Source organism: Tyto alba, unplaced genomic scaffold (genome assembly GCF_018691265.1).
Source record: "Tyto alba isolate M040663 unplaced genomic scaffold, T.alba_DEE_v4.0 Super-Scaffold_14, whole genome shotgun sequence".
In the NCBI taxonomy this organism is placed as follows: Eukaryota; Metazoa; Chordata; class Aves; order Strigiformes; family Tytonidae; genus Tyto; species Tyto alba.
This window is the reverse complement of record NW_024881276.1, coordinates 58,471,228-58,484,587: the sequence shown is the minus strand read 5'-3', so window position 1 is coordinate 58,484,587 and position 13,360 is coordinate 58,471,228. Positions and strand designations below refer to the sequence as shown.

At 47.4% G+C, this 13,360-nt stretch overlaps 1 protein-coding gene across 1 annotated transcript; it reads right to left on the bottom strand.

Annotated features, from left to right (window-relative positions):
- Positions 1 to 43: 43 nt before the first annotated feature.
- On the bottom strand, positions 44 to 9,522 carry LOC104367555 (solute carrier family 25 member 36). Its single transcript, XM_042788527.1, has 7 exons — positions 9,185 to 9,522; positions 3,251 to 3,427; positions 2,719 to 2,796; positions 2,301 to 2,401; positions 1,669 to 1,735; positions 1,206 to 1,489; positions 44 to 1,106 (listed from the first exon to the last, which is right to left on the bottom strand). The coding sequence occupies exons 1-7, from the start codon at positions 9,298 to 9,300 to the stop codon at positions 907 to 909; spliced, it is 1,023 nt and encodes a 340-aa protein (XP_042644461.1). The 5' UTR covers positions 9,301 to 9,522; the 3' UTR covers positions 44 to 906.
- Positions 9,523 to 13,360: the final 3,838 nt, after the last annotated feature.

The window sequence follows — 13,360 nt, the reverse complement described above, 5'->3', positions numbered from 1 at the left end:
TTTCACTACAAGCAGGGAAAGAAACAGTCAATGTAGCCTCTAATGTGACACTGGAGATTGTCCAGAGCATGTATTTACTGAAATTACTGCCTTATCTCAGGGAAGGGTTACATTATTTAGTCTGTGTGTTGGAACAAGAAAAACAAATCACCCCTGACCCTACGCCTGACTTTTGGAGAGTCAAAATACCCTTTGTAAGCACAATGTAGCCTTCCCCATGACAGGGCGCTAGGAACCCACAGAGGAACAAAAGGCATCCCAGGCAAGTGTAACACATGCAGCAAACTGAATTGACTACAGAAAAAAAAGAATATATAAAAAAAAAAAAAAATAGCAGTGTGCTAAGGACCTGAAGGAAGATTCTGCAACAGGACATTTGCTGGCAGCCAAGGGTGAGAAATCCTCCTCATGGGCAGGAAGGTGGCACGGTAGGTGAGAGTGGAAGCCCCCACTCTGAGGGTATGGAACATCTCAGCACAAGATCTTTGCTTGCTGCAGTTCTCTCAGATGTCTCAGCTCTAGCCTGTCTTCATGTCCAGCTGCGCCCACATATGGTCGTTACTGGGTCCAAAAGTAATGAATCTCCTGAGGCTAAGATACGCTCTTATGCTTTCTTGTCTCCTTCCCAGCAAGTTCTATATCCTTGTTTCTTACAGGGAGCTTAGAGCAGGCACTGTCAAACTAGTGCCCTGACATCCTTGAAGCACCGGAATAATTCAAGTCTCCAGAAAGCCTACATGGTGCACATGGGAGCTAAAAACTTTGCACAAAATAGTCTTTGTGTCCTGAGAATGCTGTGCCTGACCCAGTTCTGACATGTGATGAAAAGGGCCGCCTCCCAGAGCATGGAAAAAGACCAAGTCTCAGGACCATGAGGTCCCGCCTCAGCCAGGTGCTACAGTGTGCTTACAAGGTGGAAGAGGCCAAATGGACGATGAATTCATAGGTAGCCATCATGATAGCTGTGTTTGGGATCTGGCGGATCAAATGAGCCAGGAGCCCTCGGTATAAAGCCAAGGGTCCCTCTTCATGGACCACAAGCTGCAGAGTCTGTATAAAGGAACAGTATCGTGACCCTTCTTCTCGCAAACGTGTCCGAATGACCTCTGGAGAGACAAAAAGGGAAGCAGTATTAGCAGATCGATCCTACAGGCGTGGCATCTCTCATCGAGGAGAGCAGAAGCAAGGAGAGTGGATCCACTCACCATGTGGATATGCAATGCATGAAGCACATGTTTTGGAGACAGCAGCAGCTCCCATTAGTCCAAAAAAATCATGGCTGTTTGGTGAAAGTGTGAGTGATGGGGAAAGGGAATGATGGCTGTTTCTCAGCTGCTGTTTCAGTGCTTCATAGATGACAAAGTGTATGATGGTCTCTGACACTCCAGCATAGGAGGCAGTGATACCACGGTAAAATCCACGAAGGCCTTCAGAGCGGTACACGTGCATGGCACACTGGAGAGCACTGCTGGCCATCTCCCCCTTCGCCCTGTGAGAAGGAGGAAGGGTTAGAACAGCATACTGCTCTACTGACCTAAAATGCTGTTGTGAACACAACTATATGACTCTTCCTCAGCATGCCTTGGAGACCTACGTTCTGACACGGACTCCTATCCAAACCAGTTCTGGTTTGACACAGAGTGGCTCTGCACTGCTAGCCTGCCTTACCTGGCTTCCAGCTGCATCCTGGTTTTCACTAACCACACAGGGTTGGTGAGCGTGGCAGAGGTAATGCCTGGAGAACAGAAGAGGAAGACAGCCATGAGCACCAGGATCACGCCGACAGTTTGTGAGGAGGTGCTGATCTATCAGCTCTCTGAATTCCGCTTGGCAAGCTGTAGGTATTTGCAGTTTGAGACTATCTGGTGGTAATTAGCTCCTCTGCCTCCAACATAACCCTACTGCAGGCTCTGGTGTTACAAAGAGGCAGAAATCAACGAGCTAAACTTGCAAGAGTGGAAGATTTTGTTAGAGAACCGGGATATATCAAAAGAAATGATTCTATGAATGGTCTACGTGACACACTGCCTTCTCCCTCTCGCAGCTGAATGGAGCTCTTTTCCTGATAGCAGCTGACAGGGTAAAGACTAGATCCATGACTTGAACAGGTAAGCCTAAGAAGAATGAAGAGTGATAAAACATTTTGGTTACCCAAGGAACACACTGTTCCAGGTGTGGAGAGAGAAACTTCAGAGGAGAGAGCAGGACTGATGGAAGCAGCAATGGGGAAGGAATGAAACGCGTTTACACTTACAGACAGAAGGACCCCATGGCTCTGATTTGAGACAGAAGAGGCTCACCTGCACAGGCTGCTGATAGCACATGTACTTTCTTGGACTCTGGTACAAGGACAGCATTGAACCTCTCCTTAACACCAGAATAGGCAGCAAAATATATAGCCCTGTTTGGAAAGAAATGCAGAAGTTACAGGTCACTTACGAAGAGCAGAGACAACACTGCTGTGGGGTCTCACTCCAACTTCTCTTACTGCCAGCACGGGTTTGTCTCCTGTGACATCAGATACCATTTACAATAGGCCCACAGCAATCATCTTATCTTACAACTATGATCAGAAGGTCCAGAAAATGCCTGTGTGAAAGGGTCCTGTGGCACAATAAGCACAAGGTGTAGGCTGCTCTTAGAATGTGAAGCAATAGTTGTCACAGAGGTCCTTTAAAAAGTGTACAGCATGAGCTCTCCTCTGGGGGCAGTACTCACCTGGAAGGAGCAACCCCAACCAGGTTTGGACCCAGACCTCGGAACAGGGATCGAATGCCTTCCTTCTCAAGGATGGCCCTACAGAAGGAAATTAACATAGAAATCAGCAAAATAACTAAGCTGGGGCCTCCCCTGTTCCTCCTCCTTCTTTGCTCTTCAGTACTTCTTGTAGCATCCCCTCCTCACTCTCCGTGTTACCCTTTTTCTGCCCTACTCTCGTTTGCTCTCCAACCACTTCTCCTTTCCCCTTCAGTCATTTTTTCCTATTCTTGCTGACACTATCACTCTGGGTCTGATCAAACCACTAGCTGAGAAATTTCTCACAGTCCCAAAAGCTGCCTTGCAGACTCAGAGTTCAAAGCACAGATCAACCATGAGACACAGATGTACCTGTACTCTGATGAAATTTCCAACTGCACTTGTAGTTTCCAGAGCCTCAGCTTCCATCTCTCACTCTCCCCACTCCTCTCCACCCGATGGCCAAACCTTCACCTCCCTCATGCTAACATGCACACTGCCCTGTCCTACTCACCTCAGCAACTTGAGCACTCCAGGAGACGGTGGGGTGGCGTTCATCAGCCTCACACTCACCCCTGGCAGCTGTATTTCTGAGAGGCACAGAGGCCGCAGTGTCAGTTGGGATGACTGTAGACGTGTCTTCACCACTTCCAGAGGACAGGTCAGGATGGCTCCAGCTGTGCCACCACATCTAGGGCATGATAAGAGTGTAACAGCACATGTAACAATGACCCCTGTGCAGGAACAGGGCAATAATTCTGACCCTGATTGTCCACAACCTTTCCCCTCTAGGAGAGGAGGTCAGATCCCCCAGCCTGCGTCACACATGACCTCCTGCTCTGACACTGATTAACGTAATAACGGCTTAGCTTGGGACACCTCCTGGCTGCCTCACTCAGTATTTGAGACAAACAGTCCCAAGCCCATAGGGACTCAGGAACCCCTCAGCTCAAAGCTGCTGATCTTTGCATTCAGAATTTCCGAGAGCAAACATTTCTGCTACCCAACCTTGCTGAAACGCCTTCTGCTGACATCACCAGGTACCGTGCCTCACGCCTCCCTACAGCAGCATTGGCTCACAGAGGGGCAACACAAAATTTTTCCACCCCCTCAGCCTGTCTACGTCTTTAACCGTAACCCATTCAGCCCCACATTTGCAAAGCCCTGTGAGCAAGATATGGATTTTCTGCCAACAGCCAGGCTCACCAACAGCCTAACTTGCTTAATGAAAGAGGGCCCTGACCTTCAGCAGACAGAAGCTATTTTTGGAACTCAGGAACCACCACCAGCAGTCAGACTAGTCACACCTCAGTAACGCTGAAAGGACATATATTCCCTTTTTCTCTTTCTACTGCCCAAGGACAAGTCAACCAATATGTTTGGTTCTCAGCTTCTGCCCCTTCAGATCCTTCAACTGACAACTCTGCTCTTCCAGAGGATGCTCAGTACCTGAAAGACTGTTTTGAGATGAATTTGCACAGAATAGCCATGCGAGAGGCTTTGATGAACAGACAGTTGTTCATATCTGCTACAGTTTCACAAAAAAAAAAAAAAAGCTCACTCTGCCCCAAAGAAAGAAAAGCCAACCAAAGAAGTACAAAATATCAGGGAAGAATTACATATGATGGTACAGGACAGCAAATGGCTTGAGATCTGAAGAATTATTTTGAAAAAGTCTATACAGCTCAGCACATACATACACTGCTCTCACAGCCTTTGCTCCTAGGGCTTTATTTATTATTGCTTGCAGGACAAGGGGTAAATAAATAAATAAACAAGCGAAAAAACAAACCCCAAAAACCAAGAGGCCTGGATGACTGTTGCAATGAAGTCCAAGAACTGAAGATCTGGAAGCTAATGATGCCAGCAACTAGCAACTAGTTATGCTTACTCCATTACACTCATGCTGATTTGTCAAGTCATTTGCAGATCTACACAGTGGTAATGACTTGCAGAGCAGCTGATCAGCAGCAATTTACCTCAGGAGATATGATGAGTGGTAGGAGTCTGGGATTAGGTAGAACATGACCAAAGAAATGAGCTCAGGCTTAGAGGACTACACAAAGCAAAGCAGTAAACGTCCTGGCTCAGGTTCTCTGGATGAACAAAATGATCAAGGATGGACAAGAAGACAGCCTACACAGCAATCCAGGAGTCATGTGAGGCAAGGCCTCCTTTTGCAAAAGCCATGTTGATTCTTCCCATGTAAACTATATTCATTCCTGGGTCCAACAGTCCTGTTCTTTACCATAGTGTCTACTAATTTGACTAATACAGGTTTCAGACTTACAGACCTGTTGTTTACTTGACCAGAAGTGCAGTTTCCAGTTCAGGAGAAGATTGAGTACAGTAGTGACAGGTCAAGATGTCTAAGAAGCCTGAATAGAGCAGTTTCAACTTCCTATCTAAAAGCTGAGCTACAACAGGACAACATTTAGAGAAGAAATTGCTTGGTATCCTAAAGACTTTTCTACTAGTGCATAAAGAGGCACAGCTTTATGTAATATTTTCATAATAGCTCATTTCTTCAAGAAGTCACTACCTCAGTATGATCAGGATATGAATTTGAACCTACACATCCAGTATATGGAAAAGTTTCCTGAGTTCAAGTTCCTCAAGCTACTGATTGTACAGAAATGTCCTGGGTTGAGTGAGTGGTGGAGTTTTTTGGTGGCAGGGGAGGGGGCTATCGGGGTGGCCCCCTGTGAGAAGCTTCTCGAAGCTCCCCCAGCTCCAAGCCAGCTCCACCTCTGTTTGGGAAATTGAGCCCATCAGTTGTGCCTCTGCGATAACATATTTAAGAAGGGACGTGGTGACGGGCAGTGGGACTTGTGAGGAGGAGTTGGGGCAGCTGCGTGAACACCAAGGTCAGTGGAGGAACGGAGGAAGAAAGGAGGGGGGAGGTGTGCCGGAGCAGAGACCCCCCTGTATCCTGTGGGGAGATGGCAGGGCGGCCCCCCCTGCCACCCATGGAGATCTACGGTGGAGCAGACACTGATTTATGGCCTGTGGTTCCTGCAGAGAGAAGAATTTTAAAAGCAATAAGAGTTAAAGAAATTATTGCTCCTTAGCATGGTGGTCATTTAATCAGCAGTAAGAGAGTCAGAGGTAAAGGGGGACCTCTGAGCCACTACTGCTCAATGACGAGACTAAGGAGGGTTTTTCAGGGAGCAAAGAACAGTGACCAAACAAAGCTAAGGAAATAAGCTGTACTGGTTGTTCAAAACTAAAAGAAATCTTAACTATGATGTCTTATCACGTACTACATGATACAGCTGCTCAAAATGTATGAAAGGCATAGGTCTCCAAAATTCTGTTTCAGGAGAAATGGAAAATTATGTATTCTCATCACAAAGAGATGAACTATTTTTCAGTCCAATAGTAATGAAGTCAAAATTGAACAAAATCTAGTTGGAACAAACATTTTAAAATCAGCAGGCACAAAAAACCCATGGCCATAGATATTATAAATAGATGACTGAGGAGACTTCATATCTACAGGTTTAAAAGCTTAAGAAATGTTAGTGGACTGGGGAAATACACTAGCCTAGAAGAATTCTAAAGTTTACCAGGACTAAAAAAAAAACCAAAGGTAATAATTTATGCTGCTAAAGTTATACGGTTATATGACCTGAGATTAATTCCAGAAGATAATTATAGAATCAGATCACTACAGACTTAACACTTTGTTCTAATCAGTGCTGGGAGGGGTGGGGGGAGGCTATATTGGTGGTTTTTATGGAACTTATTGAACAAAAGCTGGATTCAGAAAAGTAGCTATAAAGATGTAATATACTTCAGTTTCACAAGAAGTGAGCTTGATATCTCACAGAAACACACTTAGAGCCTTAGCACTCTGTCTACAGCATATATGCTAAATGGACTAAAATCAGACTACAAAATCTTAGAAAGAAGAAAAAAATTATCAGTGCCACTCTTTCCCTGCCCTGAAACCAGCTGTCAGTAAAGAATCAAACAGCAAGATCAGTCAACAGTGGTCCAGCAAGAGTTCTAGGAAAATCACTCCTAGACTAGACATAACAATTCAGTGTTTCCAACAGATAGGAGGGTAACATTTTACTCTTGATAAAATCCATGGGTGACAAAGATTGTCACAGTACTGAGCAAAGCTGCAATGACTGGCAAATAATGAAAAAACACATGGAACTGAGCAGTCACCAATGGTCCTTATGCTGAGCTTAAAAAGACAGGTTTAACAAACCCAAGCCCCTGAAGTCATTACCCTAAAAGAAGGAACAAAAACAATTCCTGCAAAATACGATGAAGAGCGGCAGCTGACAACCAATACAACATGGTATTCCCAGAGCAAAGTGGCAAAAAGAGATAATTGAAAAGGGCAGGTAATCTCACATTACAAAACAGTACTTGTCTCTAGATCTTGTGTTCACATTTTAAAAGGAAAACTGGAAAACTTTGAGGTGGTAGAAGAAGAGGATTATTTGAAAGAAATACAAAAACTGTAAGGCTATCAGGACATGCACAGATGTGAGAAGGTTTACTGATAATTCACATTTTAGCCCTTACTCAGGCTAGCCAAAAACTGAGACGGGCCGAAGATCTTCATTTAAGAATAGCAATGCTAGGTCAGACAAATCTGCAGTTAAACCAGGATTCTGCTTAGGACACAGGTGAATAGAGATCACCTACAGAAGGAGAAATGCTCATCTCCAGAACACTCCCGGCTTTTTGCAATTTTCAGCTGAGGGATTTCCTCAGCCAGAAATGTTGCATTGCATTTAACAGCCTTCACACATTCTCTTTTGTTAATCAATGAATCAATCAGTAATTAATGCTTTCTGGACACATCAAAAGTTTTTATCCTTCTAATGTCCTGTGGCCAGGAGTCCCACAGTTTAACTGCATGCTGTGTTAAGAGCTATGTTGTTGCACTAGTTTTCAACTAACCTCTCACAAGTTTCATTTGATGGTCTCCAGTTCTCATACTAGAAGATAAAGTGAGCAACTGTTCCTTCATCAATGAGATCTGTTTCATTAGGTAAAACAATAATATTAACTGTATACTGCAGCAATAACCTAAATTTCTTATTCACCTCTTGGGTTTTAATCAATTGTAATTCAAGGATTATTGCTTAATGGTCGTAGACAGGATACAGACTGACAAAGTTCCCACCAGCGATGCTTCTGTCACTAGCCAAACTCAGTTTTTCAGGAACCGAAGCGGAAAATGAGGATGAGGAAAAGCTTAAGAAAGCTAAGAAATATGAAAAAAATTATATTAAGAAAGGCTAAGATGCAGTGACTATATAGTTCAAATGATAAATTAATAAAAGAGAGTAACAGATACAAAGTAACACTGGGAACAGGGAGAGCAAGTACATATAAGCAAAGATTGACACAGCACAACTGCGTTAACTGCACAAAACTGGAAAGTTACTAATTAAGAGCAATTAAATTATGTACTTTATAGCACATGCTATACCGCAGACCTCACTGTCACATGGACTCCAACAGGTTGGTGGAATTTGGAAAGGGATTGGGTGGCTGTCCAGGCAAGGGAGTTCTGCAGTTACTCAGAGAAGTCCGAAGGACCACAACATCTTTTGCTTTAGGACATCATGAACTTATTGTTTAGAGACTTAAACGATAAATGTTTCTTAAAGAGAGGCAGCATGGCGAAATGCCGCACGAGAAGCGACACTGTGAATTCAGCAGCAACGCTGGGATCCGTGCTCCAAATACCTGACTCACCAGAATCAGTCGAATTATTTAAAGCTAGCCAAGGCATGCAGGAATTTCAGCCACGCAACGATGGAGGGTTGGCCGCCCTCCCAAAACCAAGGATGCCGCACCATTTGCTTCACCGAAGAGGCCTCACAGCACCTCCCATTCCCCCATTCAGCCCCCCACCAACCTCGTACCCCTCACCCCCGGTAAACTCAGGCTGGATGAAACGCCAGGTGAAGGGACCGTGACTCACAGGGAGGCCCCCCCCTTCTTCCCAAACTGCAGATCCATACATTCATCCCAGCGCTAAGCAGCTGCGCCATACCACCGCACCTACATTTTAACCTGACACAGCAAAGGGCGGGTCAGGGTTATGGGGCGCGGGCAGTGTCTGGTGTGGGGCAAGGCACGGTCCCCTCTCCCCCGGAGAGCGGTGGTGCGGCCACCGCCGCAGGCCGCGTTCCTCAGGGGCGGGCAGGCCACGGGGAGGCCGCGACAAGGCCGAGCCGGGCCAGCGGCGGGAGGGAGACCCCCGCCTGGCAGCAGGCGGGAGCAGAAGACGGGCACGGAGCTCCCTGGGGAGAAGGCGCCGTAGCCGCGGGGCCCGGCTGACCCGGGCGAGGAGGACGGGCGGCAGGCCCGGCGAGGCCCCGCGCCCAGGGCAGCCCCGGGCCCTCCCTGCGGCCGCGTGTCCCCGGCCAGAGGCTGGCGGGCCCCCGCCGCCCCGCGCGGGGCCACTCACCCTCCGGCGAACAAGTGGAGCAAAGTGCTGCGCTGCGACATGACCGGCGCTCCCGCGGCACTACCCGTGCCCTGAGCCGCGATCCGCCGCCCGGCCCGCCCCGCCGCCCCGCGCATTGGCTCCCGGCCGGCCCGGAGGAGGCGCTCGGGCGGCCGCGGGGCCGGGCCCGCCGCCCGCTGTGGCAGCGGCGGAGGGGGGCTGGGGCGCCGCCAGCAGCGAGGGCAGAGCGGGGAGGCGAGCCTGGAGAGCTGCCGGTCCTGAACCGCTGCCCGCGGGGAGCCGGTACCCCGGCCTGCGCCGCCCCTGAGCCCCTGCCCGCGGGGAGCCGGTACCCCGGCCTGCGCCGCCCCAGGAACCGGGCCTCCCTACCGTGTGCTCTCTGGGCTGAACCCCGGCCTCGCTCCTGCCAGGGTGCCCTCCCTGCGCCGTGCTTTTGTGCTCGTGTTTCCCTCCTTGCAGATTTTAGGGTGCTAAATCACACAGCTCCTTTTGCCTGGCCACTCAAGGATTTTTTTATTATTTTTTTTTTTTCTTAAAAAAAAATTGCCAGTTATCGACAGCTCCGACAGGATGCGTTGTGAAGCACTTTTTAGTAAGTTCTTGCAAATCCGGGCGCCCCACCAGCAGCCATCGTGCAATGGTTTATATCCCTTTCTCCCGACCGCAAGTTCTCTCCCCCCATTCCTCACTGGCTGGGTACTACAGGGGGTACAGACTTCCCGAACTGCCTACCAACACGCCTCTTCATGTAGGTGTTCATACGTCGCATGTTCATGGAAATGGACCTTGGCTCTCTCCAGGGCGGAGAAGTTAATATGCATGAGCTCCACCACCAAGCTAATAAGATGAAAAGTTCGAAAGTTCCCAAAGCCTTTTGGTACCTCCATCCACCTAAAACCAGTTCCAAGTACTGGGTCATCATAGTTGACAAAGGGACCGCTTATCTTCTAGCCATAGGCTAGGAACTTAAATGGTTGTGAATTGCTCTCGTTAATCGCTCTGCTGAATCGCTCCCCTTATTCTTAACCACATTCTTTCCCTTACAAGTTCTTACTGCCAAACTATTTACACTTCACATGCAAGGGTCCTTTGACTTTGCTCCTTTTTCTTGCTCAGTTTAGATCAGACCCTTTGCTTTTGTCGAGATTTAAACCCAGCTGGCAATTAAGTACCATACAGCTGCTTGCTCACTCCCCCCACGCCCAGGGGATTGGGGAGAGAATCGAAGAAAAAAAAAAAAAACACAAAACAAAAACTCATGGGTTGAGATAAAGACAGTTTAATAAACCAGAAGAGGAAGGGAAAACAGTAACAACAATAATATACAAAAAGATTCCCTCCTAGTTTATATACTGGGCATGACGTCATACGGTATTCCTGTAGCTTGTTTGGGTCAGCTGTCCTTGCTGTGTCACCTCCCAGCTTCTTGTGCATTCCCAGCTTCTACTGGCCAGGCAGTATGAGAACCTGAAAAGTCTTTGACTCAGTATAAACACTACTTAGCAACAACTAAAACATCAGTGCGTTATCCTAAATCCAAAACACAGCACTATACCAGCTACTAGAAAGAAAATTAACTTTATTCCACCCAAACCCAGGAGTTTTCTACCTGCAAACAGAAATATTTGTGGCTTCAGCAGGATACTTACCCACCAACAGCTATAGCTGTGGCTGTCCTGGATGCTCTGCCACCACTGCCACTTCTGATTCCTTTAATTGCATGAGTCTTTTGCGACTGTAAGCAATAAATGGGACTGTACACCTTTTCCTGCTGTTTCATTTGCTCTGGGTCTAAGACTTAGAAAGTCTTACTCTGCCAGGTGTCTTTCTGTACCTTCAAGTGGAGGGGTGGGTTCCTCATTCTTAGGCAATGAGAAACTGTGACTGAGCGACCCATGGAAGATGCTTTCTGAAGGCTGCCGGTGGGCTGTCTTCAGACTGGTGCAAATGACACCCTGACATTTTCAGTAAATCAAAGGATTTCTGAATGTTGGAACTGATTCAATGATGAGTGCTGCTTTGCAAGAGTCTTGGTGAGCCTGAAGGCAGCCAAGAGCCAGGAAGAAGAAACTATCTTCCCAGGAGAAGAGGAAAAAAAAGGAAGAAAAAAGAAGAGAGGGTACATTTTTCTTTAGTGTGTCTTATCCCTACAGGCAGCAGTGATGACACCAGGTACATTCCCTACGGGACCTATTCTTGATGCTCAGACTGAAGAAGGGAGGCTGTGGGGACTTCTTTATAGTCCAGTGTTTCAGAGTCACTGTCCTGAACCAGTAGGCCAGGCTGGACTGGTATTCTAGGCTGGTGTCAGGGGCATACCCCACGACCCTGATACAAACGTTTATAAATCAAAACTGCTTCATCTTGACTTCTTCACTGCTCAGTCTCTGATGGCTTTTTAATTTCTGTCCATGCCTTATTTCAATGCCTACACTTCCCTTCTTCATGTCTTTGTGTAGTCTATTGTTTTTCCTAGGAGCAGCACTGTCTGTCTGTTCTTCAAAGTAATTCAGGTTTCTGCCCAAAAGCTTCCTCCCTCTGTCTCTTCTTTCAAGTGCTCTTGCTAACCCTTGATCATGCTGACCATATACAGGATTGGCATTTGATAATAGCGGATGAATCTTGTTTGTCATTCCAGGGGCTTCATTCTGGAAGGGTTGGGTTACTGCACTCACAGTCCTGCCATAACTACAATTTACAGGCAAGTAGGGAGCACTATCATAAGGCAGACAGCTGAAAGAGTGGAATGTATCATGCCAGCGTTACATAGAGTGTGCAGCTTCGGTCTCCATGTGTAAGAGTGGTTATGTAGTGGTTATGTAAATGTCTTTTCAAGTGTTGCCATCTTAATGCAACTGCCTGCCAGATGTAGGATGCTTCCACACCAATGCCTGAATGGATGTCTGAAGTGTGCTTTCTGAGTGAATCTTCCAGTAATCCCTGCTTGCTGGGATTTGCTTTGTACTGCAGAACAGTCTTTGGGTGCAAATTAGATTCCTTTCAGGTGGTGCTAAACCAGTAGGTGTGCCATACATAGGAGCACACCTCATGCATTTCAGCCACTAATTGGTGTGCAGTCCACAGGACCAGGGAAAACATAATCCAAATTAAAGCTTCCCAGACATGTTTGGTGTCGATGTTGGATTTCCAGCCCCTACTCTACCACTGTAAAGATTTGTTCCTGTTGAGCCATACTACTTGCTAGCACAGAACTGGCTCTAGATGTCATATGCATTTCAAAGCTGTAAGGAAAGCAGACTTACTGCCAAAGCATATTGTTTAAACCAGCACCAGATATCAGTTTTGGGGTAGATAAACTATATCTGGGAAGTCTGGAGAGGACTCCGCAGAGGATCATGTTCCTTTTGAAAAGGAGAAGATGGGATTTGATTCTGAAAGTGATTTATTTCTAGCACTCTGTCATGGTTTGAGCTCAGAGGGCAACTAAGCACCATGCAGCTGCTCACTTCCCTCTTTTCTCCCAGTGCTAGGAAGGAGAAATAAAGCAAAATCTGGAATTGTGATAAGGACAGGGAGGGATGACTCACCCATTACAGCCATGGGCAAAAGACAGGCTCGTTAGGGAAAGAAAAAAGAACATTAATTCACACACTAACAACAACATTTAAGAGACAGAGTAGGACAGAGAGAAGCATTACCACATCTTAAAAACGCCCTTCCCCCCAGCCCTCCCTTCTTACCAGGCTCAGCTTTGCCCCGGTATCTCCTCCTCTCAGCGGTTCAAGGGGCAGGGGATGGGGTCAGTCCTGCCGCTCCTTCTTCCTCAGTGGGAGGACACCTTGCATTTTTCCCCTGCTCCAGTGTGGTTCCTCTCTCACAGGACACAGTCCTCCACAAACTTTCTCTCACCTAAGTCCCTCCCATGGATTGCAGTGTTTCCCGTGCTGTTCCGGCGTGGGACACCCCTGCATGTCCTCCTAGCACCGAACTGCAACAGTGGGGGCTTCTTCTCCCCACAGAGTCCCGGCTTCCTTGAAGCACAGCCACCTCTCAGGTGTGGGCTCCTCCACAGGCTGAACTTTGGCATCTGCTCCCCTGGTGACCTCCATGTGTGGCAGAGCGGTGTCAGCCCCTTCCATCTCACCAGGGGATACAGGGAAGGGTCTCTGCTCCGGTGCACCTCCCCCCCTTCCTCCTCCTTTCTCCCACTGACCT

Excerpts from the sequence above, each read along its gene's own strand:
- LOC104367555 (XM_042788527.1), bottom strand. The coding sequence starts at position 9,300 with ATGCGCGGGGCGGCGGGGCGGGCCGGGCGGCGGATCGCGGCTCAGGGC. Across the intron at positions 1,736-2,300 it reads GCTATCAGCAGCCTGTGCAG|GCATTACCTCTGCCACGCTC; the intron begins GTGAGCCTCTTC and ends TCTGTTCTCCAG. Across the intron at positions 1,490-1,668 it reads AGGATGCAGCTGGAAGCCAG|GGCGAAGGGGGAGATGGCCA; the intron begins GTAAGGCAGGCT and ends TCCTTCTCACAG.